We start from the raw sequence: 18,411 nt of genomic DNA, 5'->3' as shown, positions 1-18,411 counted from the left end.
GACTATCGAATGTCTCTGAACACAAAATCGACGATTGGTCGATTTGGAATGTACGGGTTGTTCGTCGGAAATAATCGATAAAAATAAAAAATGTTTTCCCATTCGGCGATTATCCTTAATTATCGAGGAAAATTACCACAATCTATCCGTTTTTCGAGATTACACTGTTATAACAAGGTAACGATTCCTTTGATACAATTCAAGATCGCGTTTTCAATTCGTCTCACTTTATTCGACTACTATCGCGAACTACTATCGTTCTTTTTATACGTGATTTAATTCGCTCGAATTGCACGATAGCAGGAGGCAAAAGATAATACGATGAAAAGATTCGAAACCGAGGAAAGGAATCATCGTAACGATCCTTCGTTCCAATTACTGCACGATCCACGAAACGATTCTTTTTATCTTTGATCCGTACATTCGAACGATGCTCCAATCGTCGCTGATCACCAGTATTTGTACAGAGAGATTCGAGAAACGAAACGATGAGATTAATTGTTCAAACGTGGCTGGTCCGGGAGCGACAAAAGTGTCACACGGAGCTCTCCCTTTTCGCCATGACGATCGGTGTGCTCATCTTGCCGTCCTTCTGCGACTGGATGCAACATTGCGCCGGGATCCTGGCCTCCACGTCCTTGGCGAGCAACGTGGTAGCGGGGCACGTCCTGGTGACGACACCGAGGCCTGTGTAGAGCATCGGCGGGCTCATCGTCATCGACATTGATTGAACGCTTTGGCTCGGCCAGTGTTGCCTCGGGAGCGTGCAAACCCCGCTTTGATAATCGTCGCCCACTATTGGCTGAAACTGCAATTTATGGATACACGGTGATCGATGCCCTTTGAACGTTCCAGCGACTTGAGACTCGTCGTTGCATACAAATGGACGAGGCAAATAATCGTTTTGTCGTCATTGTTGTGGGAGCGGATCGAATGAAAACGACAAGCGTGTGTGGAAATGCTCGAGGGAGAGGGAGTATCTGGGAGGAAGTTGGTTGGATGGAATAGTTGTAATCGGGGAGCAATGTAATTGCGAATAATCGGGAAACGCATTAGCGCGAATTAGAAACTTACGCTTTTATGCTTGGTCGTCAGATTCGAGAACTCGTGCAACGGCATGCCATTACGAATGGTGCAGTAACCGACGTAACTGCTGTGCCCGCTTACGGAAGTGACCGTCGAGTGTTCCAGCAAACTTCTCGATGGCGATGTTTCGATTGTCGACACGAGCCGCCTCTTTCTCAGGTACTCGGACGGCTCGTCGCCTGTGTGTGTACATATAAGTTTCAAGTTTGCTTTCCAACGCGATAATTAGAAATTAGTAATTCTAACTACGGTCAATTTTCGAAGGGATCGAGGATATGTGTTATATATATAGTTGAAAGAATTTTTGTTTGTCGTCCATTTCAAAACTTGGATCGAGGATATGTGTTATATATATAGTTGAAAGAATTTTTGTTTGTCGTCCATTTCAAAACTTGGATCTATTCCCAAATAAAAAGATATTCTTCAAAAAAAAAAAAGAAAGGAAGCGAAGTAGCGAATCTAGTCGAATCTTTGGAAATCACGAACCGGTGATTTGCTGAGGTATGATATCTGGATTCTTCTCGTCGTTTTCGCTTATGTCACCGCTGCTCTCCAGCTTTCTGAACGGGCTGCTGGGATGTTTTTCATCCGTGAGCAAACTGCTTCCCTCGCGAAACCTCAGCTCCCGTTGGATCGGAGCCGGTTTCGTTTGTTTGCCGTGGTCCTCCATTTGCGACTTGCTCTGCTCGTCCACCTGCGTGTGCTGAATTCTGAGCACGACCATTACTATTACCGCGACGATGATCAAAGCGGTCACCACGCCGATCATCACGCTCAGCATTGGCATAAGCCTGATGTTCTGTCTCGGCCTCTCTAGAACGATAAAATGCAATTTTTAAATTTTATATATATATATATGTTTAAAAAATAAATTTGACGAATTCTGTCGGTTTCCGGATATTAAAGCGAAAACACGAATAATATTCGATTTCGATCGAAACGGATGTGAAATCAGCCTTAACAGGAACCAGTTTTACGGCATAATGAAACAATTTCCTGCCATGGATGGATAAATTATTTCATGCACAAAGATCTCGTCACGACCGCGAATTGAAATTTATCCTCTTCATTTCAGCCTCTCTTTTGTCGATGAAACTTGTTCAAAGTCGTTTTACAATTCGATCTATTTATTCGCGAATAATTTCTTTTGTCGATAAATTTTTAAACGAATTTCATTTAAAAAAGATGCTACGATGAACGAGGCTGTTGTATGAGCACGTTATTTGTAATACAACTTCGTAGAAAAATAAGTCGATATAATTTTAATTATATTTAAAATATTTTCAAAAAATTGATTTGCTCCTCTTCCCCGCTTATTTTTTCTCGTATCAGATCATTTGTACCACGAACAACAACCTCTTATCCTATATTTCTATCTTTATTTTTCGTATAGTAGAGCACAAGTATAATTTTCACTAACCTGACTCTGACGTTAATTGTTTTTCAGGTAGCCTGATGGTCCCGGCCTGAACCACCATCGCCTCGCTCCGCCCTTTATCGTTGTACGCGTAAATGCAGGCCTGGTAAAGGGCGCCTGATTCCAAATGGGTGACGCTGAAACGTGGCACAGGCGATGTCAGATTAGCACGCAATTCCTGGCTGTTGCTCTCCCTCACTTCGAGAAGAAAGGACTGGGGTAGGCCGCCGTTGAACCCTTCCGTGCATCGCACCGAGAACGAGTTGGTCGACGTGTTCAAAGTGGTGCAATTGTGAACCATATCGGGCCGACCTGATGCGCACACCGGTAACGTACTATTTTAATATAGGATAAAGGATTCGCGAATCCTTCTATTTATTGAAGACGAGTTCTGCTATTCGGATCAGTAATAGTGTCATATTGTCTGATTATGATTGGTTCGTACTACTTGTCCAATTGCAATTCATATCGCTTGCTCCGATCATAATTATCTCGTTTCACTTATCATGATCATTGTTTCGTTCCTGGCTTTTTATTTTATTTTTCTGATTTCTTGGAGATTTGTAATTTACAATTTTGCAATCGTTCACAAATCGTGGATTTGAAGTTTCGTTTGAAAATTTTTATTAGAACAAATGAACGGGATACGATTACAGTTAAGTCTAAAAGATAATCATAGATACTTTTATTTATTCATAAGAAATTGTCAATTAACTTCTCCATTATTTTTATGTCTACGTTCGAAGAATTATTAATTAATTAATAAAAGCAAAGAGAGATTCGTTTTAGCTTATCGATATAATAGAAAGCTATTGCTATTAATGTCGATAAATGGAACGAGGCAATGGATACATATATTGTACTTTAATGGAGAATGATTAAAAATCCTAAAAAGAGAAAAAAAAGTACAGAAAGGATAAGTTCGTATATAACGGTTCTATACTGAGAAATAATTTCGTTGCGAAATATTAGATTGACAAAGAGTGCAGCACTTTATGTTTCGTCTGAAACTCGATCTCTTTATGGTAGCGTAAACAAGAAGCGAGGAAGCTTCTGTTTAAACTTATTTACCCAAGCTTCCCGGCCATTATTCTCTTTTTCACCGTTCCCTTAAATTTTACAAGCAATATAACTGTTTTCACGAAGACATCGTTCGATACACTCGTTGTGTACACGTTTCGAAGAAGAAAAAAAAAGTTTCGCAGAAAAGCACCGAATCGGTTAAATGCGATCTTTTAAAAACTCTATTCCAAAAGTTTTATTATTCAATCTTATTTGGAACGGATTACGAAACACGATTACGAATATTACGAAACTTCGTTCAAATATCAGATGGTTAATTTTCACCGTGAATTTTTGTTTTGCCGTAAAGAATAATTAACGAGGAAGAAAGGGAAGAGGATAGGAAACGCGGCGAGAAAAAACGGATAAAAATGGGATCAAAGGAAGAGAAGGAAAAGTTGCCGGGTATTCGTAGTTTCCAAAAAACGACTTGCCGTAATCACGCGCCGGAATTTTTATTTTGATCCTTTTTTTTTTGCTTCTAATTTCTCAAAATACTTTGCTCGTCTCGATCCTCTGCGAGCGCCACGAGTTGCCTCTGCTGTCGAAAAGCGGCCAAGTTCTCCTTTGAGTATCGAAATTAATCCCTCTTTCGAACGAGAGGGGAAAAAAAATAGTAGAACTTTTATTGACAGTTAGAATATGCTCGCGTGAAAAAATACAATATATTATTATCACGAAAATATAAACGATCATCTTCGTCGATCGGATATCAGATGTAGGTAATGAACGTTCGATATATATTTTGGCGCGAAATTCGAACAACCATTATTTTTTCCGTTCAACAATTGGATCTTTTCAGTAGTTTGATGGCCACGTTCGTCACTGAAAAATAAAAAAAATAGGGCCATCCATGCACGGATTTCCACACATACACGCGCATACGTGATAACGAACTTCCGTTTTAATCCCGGAACTTCTCGATTTTCCACGGTGGGATTGTCGCTTTTGAAAAGTCAGCATAGCGCTACCTTTTTTTTTTCTTTTTTCTTTTTTTTTTTGTAATTACCACCGACCGCGAACGTTTCATTTTTTTCCATCTCTCTCCGCGTTTCATCCGCTCATATTCAACCTACGAACTTTTCTCGATTGACAAACACGCGCATAGATGCTTTTCATATTTCGAAAAGGAGCGGTAATCACGGATTTATATTAAATGTCTCTGTCGGTAAAGTCGATGATGGTAGCGAGTCGAGGAGAATTTATGACACTTATCGAACGAGTAAGAGTGGAACTACGACAAGTGAAATCTTGATATAGATTCTGATCAGACAAGTGGACAAGTAGACATCAATATTTTTTTTTCAAGATTTTTAATTTGCTCGATACGATAAACGCAACGTGATAAAATTAAAAAAAAAAAAAATAATGGTGGGATTAAAGTAAACGAAAGTAAAGAAAATAAGTAAATCGCGGGAGTATCGAGGCTCGCAACCGACACAGCCGAATTTCCATGATGGAATTATCACGTAAAGATACCTCACCGGCCGGTATAATGTGATAGACGCAGGGCACTTGTTGATGTCCAATTCGATTGGTGGCCCAGCAGAGCAACGTGCCGTAATCCAATTCCGTCATAGGTGTGTACGAGACGATCGAGGATGTGCCGGCCCTGGCGATATGACTGGCGGCCACGTCGATACTCTCGGCGGAATTGTTGAAGGTCCAACGGAATTGAACCTCGGGGGGGTTCGCGTCCACTTGGCAGGATATGTTTGCCTTTTCTTGTTTCGCCACGCCGTGCACCTTCGTCTGATTCGGTTTGCAAGTGGGCGAGACTGGAATTCCAGATTTGAATCGCATCAATTTTTCCATTCCACGCCTTCGTTTCACGACTTTGATCGAATTTCTTTTTTTCTTTCTTTCTCGAGAGAGATATTTCGACTCGATGAAAATCGAACGTTGTTATTAGAAAAAAGAAAAGAAAAGAAAAGAAAAAGATCTAATTTGTTTATTTTTACACAATTTCTCTTCGTTTCTCGAAAGTTTCGAGGTTGCAACGAAGAATGGATTCCCTCGTCTGATCATTTATTTAGTGACACGTACACATTACGTTCAAATAAAACGGAGTGCTCTCCCCATCCCCTTCCGTGTTATATCCGACGCAAGTGTAATTGCCTGCGCTTTTACGGTCGACGCCTTGCAACACCAGGCTTTGATTACTGATTATGATACCCTGTGTGACGTTGGAGTGAAGAGTTTTCCCCTGTAACAAAGAGTGATTGATACACCGTTGATGAGTTTATACACACCATACGATACCATAACGCGTGGAAATTTTGCATTGGATCAAGATTTTCTCGACAATTTTATAAAAATTCTACTCTTCTTCTTCTTCTTCTTCTTCTTCTGGTTGTATAAAACATAACATATAAAAATCTTTCAAATTTCTCTACAATTCTTCTCGGAAGGAGAATTTTCGATGTCGTTTTAAATGCAATTTCGAACGTTTCAATTGTGCCATATATCATATCCCCATGGGAAATATCTTGCTGCATTTTTCAACGATGTTCGAAGATAAAACGGGATAAAGAGGCGCGTTTCTCGCGATCGATGCCGTTACAGAATTTTGAATATCCTTGTTTCGCCCCAACTTTGCATTTCCACCCTTATTTCTGCGCTAACAAGACGACTCGCGCGCGAAATTTTTCTCCCCCCTTCCCCCCAAATCTACTGTTTTCGAAACTTTTTGATCTCCCGGAAACAGGTTTTGTTTAAATTAGTTAGTCAAGGGATAAAAAGACACAGAGTGGTGATCACGGGAAGGAAGAAATACGAAACGAGTTTAAACGGGCTAAGAACGCGCAAACTTGAAATTGTAATGCATGCCATTTCGAAAGTTTCGTACGTTTTACTATTATCTAGATTATAATCAACATGATATTTATTTCTTCGAGAATGAAAATTTAAAATTTAAATTTTTTAGAAAGGAAGTGCACCTTTTTTTATTTATTAAAAATAATATTAATTAATCGAATCGAGCATATATCGTATAAGTTTGGTAAATTTAGAATTAGAAAATTTTAATCGCCTTTCAATTCTCGTTTCGAGAGTCGAGGTATAAACACGAGATATAAATAAACGATTAAAGCCGCTTACCAAATGCCGCCATTCAACCTTATAAACCGGGGGCTCGGCGTGAATCAAACAGTCGAAGTACACGTCAGTTCCCTCGCGGATCTCGTTGGGATTCAACGAGGTGCCCAGCTGTATCCGCGTTTCCGGCGTGTCTGCAAATTGAAAACGTCAATATGTCGGTCGGTTCCGGTGGTGAATAATCGTAACTGATCGACAACTGGTCGCTTCTCCGCCAGTGTGTCTTTAATACGCTTACACTGTATCTCGAGTACCCAGTCGTCCCTTATCGATTCGCTCCCCATGATTGGATTTTCAGCCCGGCACGACAATTGTCTACCAGCATCTGTTTTGGTCGCCATGAAAGATAAGATGCTGGTGGTCGTGTTCCCATCGTTCGACATCTGTAACATCATCATTAACCTTCCTTCACGTAACGTATATTTTTCTTCAATTTCATCACTTCTTTTCTTTTCGTTTTTGATCTCAATTCGTTCTTTCTCTCTCTCTCTCTCTCTCTCTCTCTCTCTCTCTCTCTCGTTCGAATTTCATTTCGTCAATGACAATAAAATTGACAGAAGATCATTTTGTTATTCATTTGTTTTCGAGAAGGGCGTGTAATTTTTAATATTTCACTTTTCAAATTTCACTTCGATAAACAGAATATTTAATTATTCGAATTCGTGGGTGTACAGTGAGATCAATCTTATTTCTACTTGCAGTATACGTTACTTTAAGAAACACGAAAGGAGATAAAATTTATTCCTGTCCGAGCTATGCGCTTCGAAATGTATCGGTATTCTTCTCTGGCCGTACGTTCCTGGCCATTCAGCAGTAAACTTCGAAATGTTCCACGAGAGTAATGATCTGTCTATGGCGTAGGCTTAGAGAGGAGGGCGTGTTTCGCGTGCGAGTTAAAGTTTTCTTCGTCCAAAGTGTATATAGGCTTAGAACAGTTTCCAAAGATCGGATCTGTTTAATTTTACGGTACGCTATGTTACGACAAGGAACTCTGAGAAATTGAACTCGCACGAAATATATCGTGACAGTTTCTTCCCTTGTTATCTTATTTCCGACTTATCGAAGAAACTATTATACATCCTAAGCTCTCGAGATACGTTTGTCGAAACTTTAAAATTCCTTCCCGATGTTATTTACCTTCTATTTTAATTCCCAATCGAAGTTTCTAATTTTATAATTTCTCGAGTTCATTTATAATTATCGTTTCTCAAAAATGATATTTGGAGGAAGCTCAAAGATGTTAATTAATCACGGAAAAATTATCAAGATATTTAAATTCTGTTCTAGGAGCTCTCTTCTTTATCCTTCTCATCGATACACAAAGGGGTGAATTTTCGCAAGTATCTTTATAAAATTTTCAATTAACCCCACCACGGTTTCATCGGGTTTCGATCGGGGTAAACAGGGACATCTATATCGATTTATAAATTTTAATCTTGATCCGCAATTTTCGTTCGCGATCGGGGATATAAATATTTGAGACGCGGAGATTGCGGGATACGAAATAAAAGAGGCACTTGCCACGAGAGAAACAGAGAAAATATTGTTGCAGAGTCGATGCTTCTCGTTCCGCGAGGCTTTGTTCCGCCGCTTATATAAGAAAGTTAAACAAAAGAGGGCGAGGCGTAAGAAGAAATACGAGGAGGGAGCGTATAATCTATAGGAGGGTGGTTCCTTCCTTCTTCCTCTTCCCGTAATCTCGTAGCAGCTCGGAAACTTTCGTTTCAACACGCATATTTTTCACGACGAATCGACAACTTATATATGATCGAATAATCTTTTCGTATCTGGACACGAATCGAAAAGTTAAATACAACAGCTTTAATCAACCTGTCAACTGGGGGATGGAAACCTTCCGAATCTTTTCTTGCCCCCGTTCTTCTTATTTTCACGATTCTCGATAAATTTCCGGAGACAATCGCGAGGATTCTCTTCGCGTACTTCTTTCTCCACGATGGCCTATTTCGATGCGAATACCCCTCTGGGCTTTATGGATTTCCCAATCAACGTTCTAGCCCGCAGAGAGTTTATATCAATGTCTCGGTCTCTCGTCTAAATATCCACAATCACGATCCTCTTCACGAAGATAGTGCAATAACTTTCTTTTACATCTTCTTACGATTTCGATATTTTCGCATATAAATACTAAATGATTCTCTGTGTATCATTATGCTTTCGTTCCTGCATCTGAAAATTTGGATCAAAATCTGAAAATTCGATCGAAATTTTAACTAATATGCAACAATGTTAATTTCGATTTTAGGATCTTTCCTTTTTTGTTGAACTGTATTGGGTTTTCCTTCAAGCACAGCAGCCACTTTTTCGCGCCCAATATCGAAAATACCCTACGTGCTACGTAAACTATGTAAATCTCCAGGTTTAAATCCCCAGGTCGGTCGTTGTTTTTCGAAGGACATTGGTTCGGGTGCAATAAATAGCCGGCCGTTGTATTCCGGTTTCGTGGCCCGGTCGATTTGCCTTAATTACACCCCCTCTTACCCCTAACGAGAGCATAGACTCGCGAGGCATTCGAGACTAGGAGGCGCAGCGTTATCACATCACCGCTTCGCTTCGATTTAAATTATTCGCCGTCTAATGGCGCTTTTAACGTGGGTTAAAGCTATGCGATAACGATATCCCTGCACGCTATTCCACGCGAGAATTCTACGCGCGTACGGGAACACCTATTTTACACCTTTGTTCCTTTCAAGGGGTCAGGTTGAAAGATTAGAAGTTGATACACGTCGAGTGGTGTATCAAATCTTGTTTGCTCCCTCTGCACTGGAGCTCGTCCACAAAGTTTTGCGAGCAGTTTCGCAAAAAACGGTTTGCCCAGAGAGAGAACAACTATATTTCTTCTTAACTTTTTAACCTGCGCGTTTTTCATATATTTGCAACACCAAGAGCAACAAGAAGCAAAACCGAGCAACGAGGTTGCGCAAATAAAAAGTTTAACAAGTCACCAGACTAATTATAGTTTCAACAATCATTTTCACGAGCCTTTCGTTTAAATAACACCTCTCGAGAAGAAGTACGTGAAGTTTCTAATTACAGTACGAATGAAATTTTCCATAAATCAAGTTCAAGTATCCAATCAATCGGATTAATATTAAATTGGAAACGGTGGTGTGGAAAGAGAGTGAATTTCTTCAACTCGCGGGAAAAATAATATCCGCGATAGATCATTTTTAGATCACTTGGAGATTCGAGTTCGATTCCCTGGAACCCACCTTTTTCTCCCGCGACAAGTATATATTTCGGGAGGCGAGATATTTCACCGATTTAAGAGGTGTGACTTCGATTTATTCGAGTCGAGAGGCCGGGGATTCTGTTCAGGGGTGAACAACCGTTGGTTTCGTCTCTCTACTTACGCTCTCCTTGGTGTCCACCAAGCGTTGATCATTCCTCCACCAGGTAACCGTGGCCGGTGGCCTGGAGCCGGAAGTGACGCAGACCAGCTCGTACCTCTTGCCCGCCGACAACGGCTGGTTCGACCCGATTATCCTCACCTCCAACGGCCAGACTGCAAGTGTAGTCGTTTGGAATTGGCGTATTAGTATCAGTGCTCGCGTAACAAGCGTGTTTCACGGCTAAAGAAATAAAGATAACGGATGTATTTCGAGTTAACAGTAATTTAAGAGGGGGAAATATTCGGGTCGGAGTTGATTCGTTGGAAGTGACGGAATATATATATATATATATATATATATATGGAGAAGAAGTTGGATGAGAGATGAGTTGGACGAGAGTGGGTTTCGACTATTGTGAAAGGGAGGAAAAGTAGAGCGGAACGCGATGTCCGCGAGCGGGGAAGAGGCGTGGGAGGGGGTTGGCTTATCAGATGGAACGAGTAGAATGTTCGAGTAGAATGGAAGTATGTGCTGGAAGGGGATAGTAGAACAGGGGTAGGTGTTGGAAAAGTTGAAAGTGTGGTGCTGGGATGGACAAGTGAAACGGATGCAGAATGGAATTGGTGATTGATAAATATGTTAATTAAATTTTCCGTGAAAATTATTCTCTCCTTAATTTAATTTAATATTTTTGAACGTTTTATTTAGGATGGATATTTTTACGAGTACACAATGGAATCTTAGATAGAGGTAATATTTAAAAATAGGGAAGATTGTTGAAGTAAGATTTGTTTTATACGCTTTTGGTATATATTTATATACGAGACCAACCTTCCTGATCGTTGTTTTTTTTACACGGATTTAATTGTTCGCGTTATCGAGTCATCGATTTTTCTTCCTCCTCGCTGTCCTTCATTATTTTTTCCCAGCTTTGTGCCCAGTTTATTATGCCCCAGATACTTCGTGGATCGTCACGTTAGACACAATCGGTTAACGCAGTAATTCATTGCCATTCATATCACGCATATATTTTTTGAATAATAATGAAAATTGGAATAATTATTTTCGCGTAATTAATTCTTCAAATAAAGTAATTCTTCTACTCGTCAAAGAAAAAGTTACAAAGAAAACTTCACGCGGCGGTATTTATTACAGAATCATTGAAATAAACGATGATTTCGAAAACTTTAGTTGACAATTTATTTTTAAAGTCGCGATATTTCACGAAACTACGAAAAGCTATGAACATTTTTCGCGATATTAGCACCTATTTTACGTCGTTGTTATCGATGGATCGAGCCTGTATAGAAAAATCTGTTTCTCAACGAACGATAAGAATTGCACGAATGCGGAAAATATCTTAGTAATCAATCTTCGTTCCATTGTGTCTTCACATAATTGAACCTTAACACTCGTGCCCTGAGAATTAACTATCTCTCTTCCCCTATTTTTTTTCTTCTTTCTTTCTTTCTTTCTTCGCGCGACACTGCGTTATTCGAGACACGTTTGCAGTATCCATCGTGAAAAATTGACGTTGATAAATTTCTTTTATATATAAAACGATACTTCATTGAATAGAAAAATTATTCAGAAAATGGTTTTCGTACACTGTTGAATTTCCGGAGGAGGGATTATTAATTACAATTTTCTTTTCTATTTGTTAAAAGAGAATATCACAATAAACAAAACCAAAAGGAAACAGAATACAAATAAGAAGAGTGGCAACTACGTTACATACATTGCCGCCACGATTAGAAAAGAAATTCGAAGTAAATTTCTATAATTCAAGAATGAAATAGGAAGTCCTTTTGGAAAAAACAGGAAAGAAGAAAATCTATGGTTAATCAAGCGAAAGAACGAAATGTGCGTCCCGCGTTAGAAATTGATTTTTAGCTCGAATGCTGAAACGTTGATATTGTTGGGGCGTAAAAATTATTGTTAATATTCAGTTGAATCATTTGTTTCGATATTGTTACGTCGTTGCTTTGCAAATTGAGCAAAGCTTCGAACCCGACAGAGATCAATTTATGATTTTGCTTTCTTATTAGCATCGAGATTACGGAAAATGACGGTGGATGGCTGGTTTATTTATTCTTTAAGGATGATAGAGTGGCCCCCTTTCGCCATAATTGGCTTCAATCGTTGAAGAGGGTGTGCTTAGTCTTTCATCATTGTGTATTTTATAAATTTGTAGTCGAGGCGGGATGGCATCCATTTTAATCATAAACCCGTTAAACCTTGCGTATTATGCATCGGATGATATTATGATCGGCTGAACGTAATTTATTATTTATTCACAATCTGGGAATAATTTTCTGTCTTCGTTGTAGAAGATAGAAGGCAAAAAAGAAAGCTTCAATGTACGGCGAACGAGGATGCGAGAGTAGAAAATGTATGTACGACGATATAGATTACAGACAAGAATCGATATATGATCGGTGTATTGCTCCGCCAAACAAATAAGAAATATTTTCTGTTTATTTATATTATGAGATCGTTTTATTCGTTTCCTTTCGGTTATTTCTCGTTTGTTTATCCACTTATTTTTTCAATTTATTTCTTTGAATTTTAATTTATCGATTTACACACGAGCATACGTAACCGCTTCTCGGTTAGCGAAGATAAAGATATATCCCGATTTTTTTTTTATTGTAAATCGATAATAGTTACCGTGTTTCAATTTTTTTTACTGCTAATAAAAACGCAGCCATATTTCTTTTAAAAACTTCATAAAACGCAAACTATCTCTGAAAATACCATCACGATTTTTGATGAAAAATTCTATTGGAAACTTGGCAATGGGAGGAAAAATCTTTAAACATTTATTTGCCTCAAGGATGAAAATACTGTTCAGAATTACTCTCAACAATGTTTCTCGCAGATAGAAATTACATTGAGAATCTCAAATGCATTTGCACATCCTGATTCCCATACGAGAAAAAAGAAAGATATTAATAAAAAAAAAAAGAGAGCGAAAATTCAAAAAGTTTAGAGGCGACCACAAAACTCTACATTATATAATCACTTTCTTTATTTTTTATCATCGAGGAGGGAAGGAAGCAACGCGCGATCATCCATCAAATCGTTAAAACAGTTGATATCGAAGGTGAAATTTGTTCAATTAACCGTACGAGTTGGACCGACTGATATTTCAAATATTCCATTCCGTCGCCACCAGAGACTAAGGGAGTAGGCTAGGGAATCCCTTCTGAGTTGTGGTCGTGGCTAATTTACATGACTTGCATCGGGCTAATTCGAGAGACGGTCGATAGCCTCGGTTAAAGGGGTTGAAACGATGTTTACTTTATTATGTAATCACGGGGAAATTCAATATTGACGGAGGCACACCGGAAGCTGCTTTAGAAACGCCTTATGGCTCTTTTAAACGCTGCCCTCTTCGTTCCATTTTTATATATATTTATATATATATAGCGTACCGTACGCTTTAAAGCATTATGCAGTATGCAAATGATCGTGGAAATGAACCGTGGAGTAATTTCGATTTTAATATTGTTGTCGAGGGTATATTGCTGTTTATTCTCAGATTGTTATTTCCAAGGCTTATTATTATTATCATCGAAGTATTATTAGTTTAATCGGATTAATCTCGCTACCTTAAGTTTTTCATTCACCGTGAATATTATATATAAAATAGGACGGTGTATTTAATCTCATTTCGCGACTTACACGAGTCTCCACGAATAAATTAATATTTTCCAAGAAAGAACATCTCAACATTAAGAAACTGCTCGAGGGAGCAGTCTGAAATCCTTTAAGAGTCTTTATCGTGCCGGAAAAGAACAACTTCGGAATCCTATAAACGAATGGAGCGGGTTTGTAAACACGAAACGTTCCCTTGCCATGGAAAAAAAAACATTTATTAATTACCGATCGTATCTGCCGAATCTCTAACTACCGATAAATATTAAAATTATCCAAAACTCAATAAACTTAGCTCGATGCCCCACTGAAATATCAAAGAGGAAAAATCTTAACCTATCGAAAAACCGATCCACGATTTTCTGCTCGATCCAAAATTTCTCGAAAATTAAATGATTCCATCGGGCCGAGAAATGCTCGTAGAGAAGGGATCCACCGATTCTGTCCGCAGAAACGAGTGGATCGGCAAAGCGGCGAAATCGAGACGTGTAACGGGCATTGTTCCAGGGAAACGTCGTTGCCATGGCCGATGGTATAAAGGCCGCGCCCCGTCCTCGACAGAGAGACGAGGAAATTTGCTTTACGCAGCGGCCCATATCGCGGCCGACCCCTGACATTTCGCGTTCAACTTTTCCTTTTGTGCCCTCGAGGCCCGTTTCCTGCGACTTTTCCTGCGCCAGCCGACGCGTGCACGCGGGAAACGTGTTGCTTTGTCGATGACAACCCGAGAGAGAGAGAGAGAGAGAGAGAGAGAGAGAGAATGCTCGTGTAAATTTATTTTTCTCGATTTTTTTTTCGGAGGCAAGATTATCACTGCCCTCTTGCTCCCTGCCCCGATTTTTCACTTGTAATTTTTGTTATTTTTCTCGATTTTTTTCTTTTTTTCTTTGATAGGGAATTTGGAGTAACGGTCAGCCTTTTCAGGGGGATCTAGAAGAAGAAATTTATTTCAAATGTCAAATGGTTTACCCTCATCTTGTCAGATGGCAATCGTTGTTAAATAACTCGGGAACAAAATCGTTAGTAGTTTAGAAAACTCGCCGAATGGTTGTTAGACTTCAGTGTTAAAAAACGAAACAGAAGAACAAAAAATTGATGGAAATCCTTGCAACGGGCGGATCGTTGCTCCATTTTTTGTTTGAAATTGTTATTCGATCACGCGAGTAAAAATCTGTCCTCGTTTATATAGAATAAACGAGGATGTGAATTTTATGAAAAGGTCGGCCAAGTGTCGGCCAGTGCAGTTTCGAAGCAATCTCTTCGAGTGTCAAAATCGTTACTATTTTTTTTTTTTTTTCCTCTCTCGACACTACCACAACGTCCATGCATTTTCTGCTTTCCTGCTATATTTCTCTTTTTCGAATAATCCGAATTGACCCCGTTGTTGCGAGCTATTTAAATTTAATCAGCTATTTCTTTTCCACCAGTGTGAATGATGCCGCACCCACTCGTTCCGACTCTTGTGTTGCGGTTTGTCCGAGTTACGGGATCAAAATAAATTTAATACCGCAATTTCGGCTGCTCGTGCACGCTCGTTGCGTTAACGCGGCCATGCTCGTTGAAATGTACATACTCTTTGAAACACGAGATCCCGTTGTATCGTTGTTATTTAAGTATGTGAACCACGGTTCCGCGACACGAGTCCCTCATCCCAAAACTGCGATACTTGATCCTTTTTTTTCCCTCTCCATTTCCATACGAGGCTTCCCTTTTAAATATATAGAATTCTACGTTTCACGCGAAACAGCGATTTGGATTTGTCGTAACCGATGATAGCGAATTTTTTTTATCGTTGTAGTAATTTCATATTAAAATATTTATTGAATTATATAACGTTCGAATCGAGATTTATCCGAGATTGGACGATGAAATGCACATCAACACAAGTCTGTATCGTAAGATAATTTTCATTTGTCTCCTCTACTACGAAACTGTTCATTCATTTGAATCAAGAGTTAGATGCCGTGGCTGAAAGAAAGAAGTTAATCTTAGAGGTCTTGTAGAGTGTTGGACGAGCAGTTCGATTTTTAAGTCGTGCGTCGATCGAAGTTTCCTTCGAGATGAGAGAAAATTGGATGAAAAATGGGCGTAATTAAATGACAAAGGAAACGAAAAAGGTTGGTTCTTCTGAAAAAATCAACTCAACAATATCTATATATAAATATCAGAGATCAACGAGTTTATAATTACGATCGAAAGAAGCAAAAAAATGGATAAGATCAAGCAATTATTGAAAGATAAATCAAATATCCTGACTTTTATTCGTCGACTCAAATAGAAAGATGTTTCGTTTCGAAAAAACTTCCTGTCACTTCCTGTTAAGAGTCTTTTACATAGAAGTTGATCGGCATACGTTCGTACGAAGATGTTCGAAAAGGGGATCGAAAAGTGTTGAGTCATGATGGACGAGCTATACGTATAGGCACCTGTTGGCGCATTAGAATCACCCAAGGTATTATACGCCTCTGATAGATGTTGGATCAAAGTTCTAAATCAGGAGTACAAACTACGCTGACAGCTTTGGATGATCGTACATCTTACTAACGGATCTTTATCCATTCATCGTTTCTCTCTCTCTTTATCCCAATATATATATACACATATCCTCCACTCGAATTTTAAAACTTTAATAATATCCACGAAGGTGATTGTAAATTTTCTCGAGGACGATACTTTTTTTTCCCCCCTTCGATATTTATCCCTCGGCTTTCCTCACGGCTTTTTTCACGATGCGACAATTTCACGATTGGAATAAAGAAGCGATTATCGAACGAGAAGGTTCGGATGGAACGGATTGAGCAAACAAGCGTGTCGTTTTCATAGCACGAGCAGATCGTTGGTTAATCCAACGATCCAGCTACCGGGATTTATCACGTACATTAAGCAAACATTAGCACAAGATTTCACGAAAAAAATCGACCGCGTTTCGGGGATCCGCTCTCTCGGTATTTGCTTCATCAACGCTGCTTCATCACGTGGGATCAAACTGCGCTCCAGTTTTTCCTAAAGTTCCTCTCCCGGGGGGGAGGAGGAAGGGAGGGAGGGAATTCGTGCTTCTTGCCTCGTTCGATGATACATCGGTGTATACGCAAGCTTAAAAGCACGTGTGACAAAAAAAGCTACGACTTGTAAGGCGTTGAAAGGGACGTCTTTCAATTTTACTTTTTCCCCCCGAAACCGACTATTCGTTCCATAGATTGCCGTGTGGCATCTTTACTACGTTTTTTCTTTTTTCTACATTCGATCAAAAAGATCCGTATCGAGAGGAAAATCGTTACACAGTGTATATTTTTGATGACACTTATACGGGAGATGTTTATTGAAAAAATATTTGACGCGTCATCTCCATTCAAGGGATGATAATCCCTTGTAAAATATCTTTCGGAATATCTTTGATATCAAGATAGGAATATAATGTTTCGATCATTATATAATTCGAGAGAATCACGAGTTAAATATTTTTTCCACGTATACTTTAATCTCTAATAAGTTAATATTTACTTATCGAACAAATTCTTCATTTTATCTTCTCTAATATATATATATATATTTTCGTTCGCTGGAAAGCAAGAAAAGGGAAAGAAAGATAAAAAGGCGACTCGTTCCATCATATCAACGTACGTATATATGAACGTTTCGCCAAGAGCAACGAAGCGTCGAACAACCACCGACCCCGCGACCCATCGACCGTGCCTGTACACGATATTACCATATACATTCCCATCCCTCCTGTTTATTTCCTGTCTTTAACATTCTAGGCGGTCGCGAGATACGTAAATGCAAGAGACACACAAACGATCTCATCTCGAACACACAGCGAATTGGTTCATGGAAGGATCTCTTAGGAGACGTTCGGTTTGGATACGCTCGTCAAACGGGTAAAACTCGTTCGAGAAGGGTGAAAAGGGTGAATAGGGTCGTCGATAGGTGTTCCATAGCCGGGGGCTCGCCAGGTATTTTCGTTCGATGTGTGCACGTGAAAGTATAGAGAAAGAGAGAGAGAGAGCTTTTTCTTTTTTTTTTCCATCGGACGACGACGCAGTGCCGATCCTAGACCTCGTGTCGCCCGGGGGCCTCGCCAAAGCCCTCTTTCGTTCCCCACATCCACGGATCCATAGTTGCACACGAGCGTGGAAAATTTAGGCCAACCTCGAGCCGGCCTCTCTATTCAACCGTTCGCGGCTTCGTATTCGAGAGAACTCGACTGCTGACCGAGAAGGTATTTTTTACGAAACATCGGCCACTTTCTCGCATTACGTTTGAGAGAATTTGCATCGGTATTGGGATCGGTACGGGGTTTGTGAACAATGATGAAGTTGTCTCCCTCATATCTGTAAATGGGAATCGATTTCGCGCGTCAAGTTGTTTAAATATCTTGGAGGAAAGCGTTTTATTACACATTTAGAGAAAATTCGACTTTAGACACTGGCGTGAATGAAGAAAGATGGCGAATCTCTCGTTGCAAACGAATTTCTTCGCGTGAACAGGAATCGATTTCGCGCGTAGAACGTTGCTTTTTTTTTTTCACGCGTAGATGTACGCCGGGGGAGGATAAAAGTCATGAATAAAACTAACCTGACGGTTTGCTTTTGTATGCAGAATTTGTATGTAAAGGAATACTTAATGCGGGCGCGGATATTCAGCAACGGGGAAAGGGATTGGAGGGGTGGGGGAGGTGAAGGAACACTTTCCAGAATTGCTGCGTTGTAACTCTGGGAAACGATGCTGGGCCGAGGCGTG

General features: G+C 39.7%; 1 protein-coding gene across 3 annotated transcripts in view; it reads right to left on the bottom strand.

Annotated features, from left to right (window-relative positions):
• The window catches only part of LOC100872781 (neural cell adhesion molecule 2), a 244,676-nt gene that overhangs the window by 6,454 nt on the left and 219,811 nt on the right, over nt 1-18,411 (bottom strand). For 2 of the 3 annotated variants that reach the window (XM_086904328.1, XM_086904329.1), the window contains 9 exons: nt 10,033-10,184; nt 6,900-7,044; nt 6,665-6,795; nt 5,612-5,771; nt 5,050-5,343; nt 2,507-2,815; nt 1,573-1,899; nt 1,075-1,265; nt 390-808 (listed from right to left, as the gene is read on the bottom strand). In XM_086904328.1, coding sequence (XP_086760454.1) covers nt 536-808; nt 1,075-1,265; nt 1,573-1,899; nt 2,507-2,815; nt 5,050-5,343; nt 5,612-5,771; nt 6,665-6,795; nt 6,900-7,044; nt 10,033-10,184 — 1,982 coding nt within the window. In that variant the 3' untranslated portion in view covers nt 390-535. Of the gene's footprint in view, nt 1-389; nt 809-1,074; nt 1,266-1,572; nt 1,900-2,506; nt 2,816-5,049; nt 5,344-5,611; nt 5,772-6,664; nt 6,796-6,899; nt 7,045-10,032; nt 10,185-18,411 lie in introns of those variants that run through there. The other variant, XM_086904330.1, reaches the window with a different exon arrangement.

The sequence above is a fragment of the Apis florea genome, unplaced genomic scaffold (genome assembly GCF_048593485.1).
Source record: "Apis florea isolate Af1SG1 unplaced genomic scaffold, ASM4859348v1 contig_2350_pilon, whole genome shotgun sequence".
Taxonomy (NCBI): domain Eukaryota; kingdom Metazoa; phylum Arthropoda; class Insecta; order Hymenoptera; family Apidae; genus Apis; species Apis florea.
Note: the sequence above shows the minus strand (reverse complement) of the source record. Positions and strands in the feature narration are given on the sequence as shown.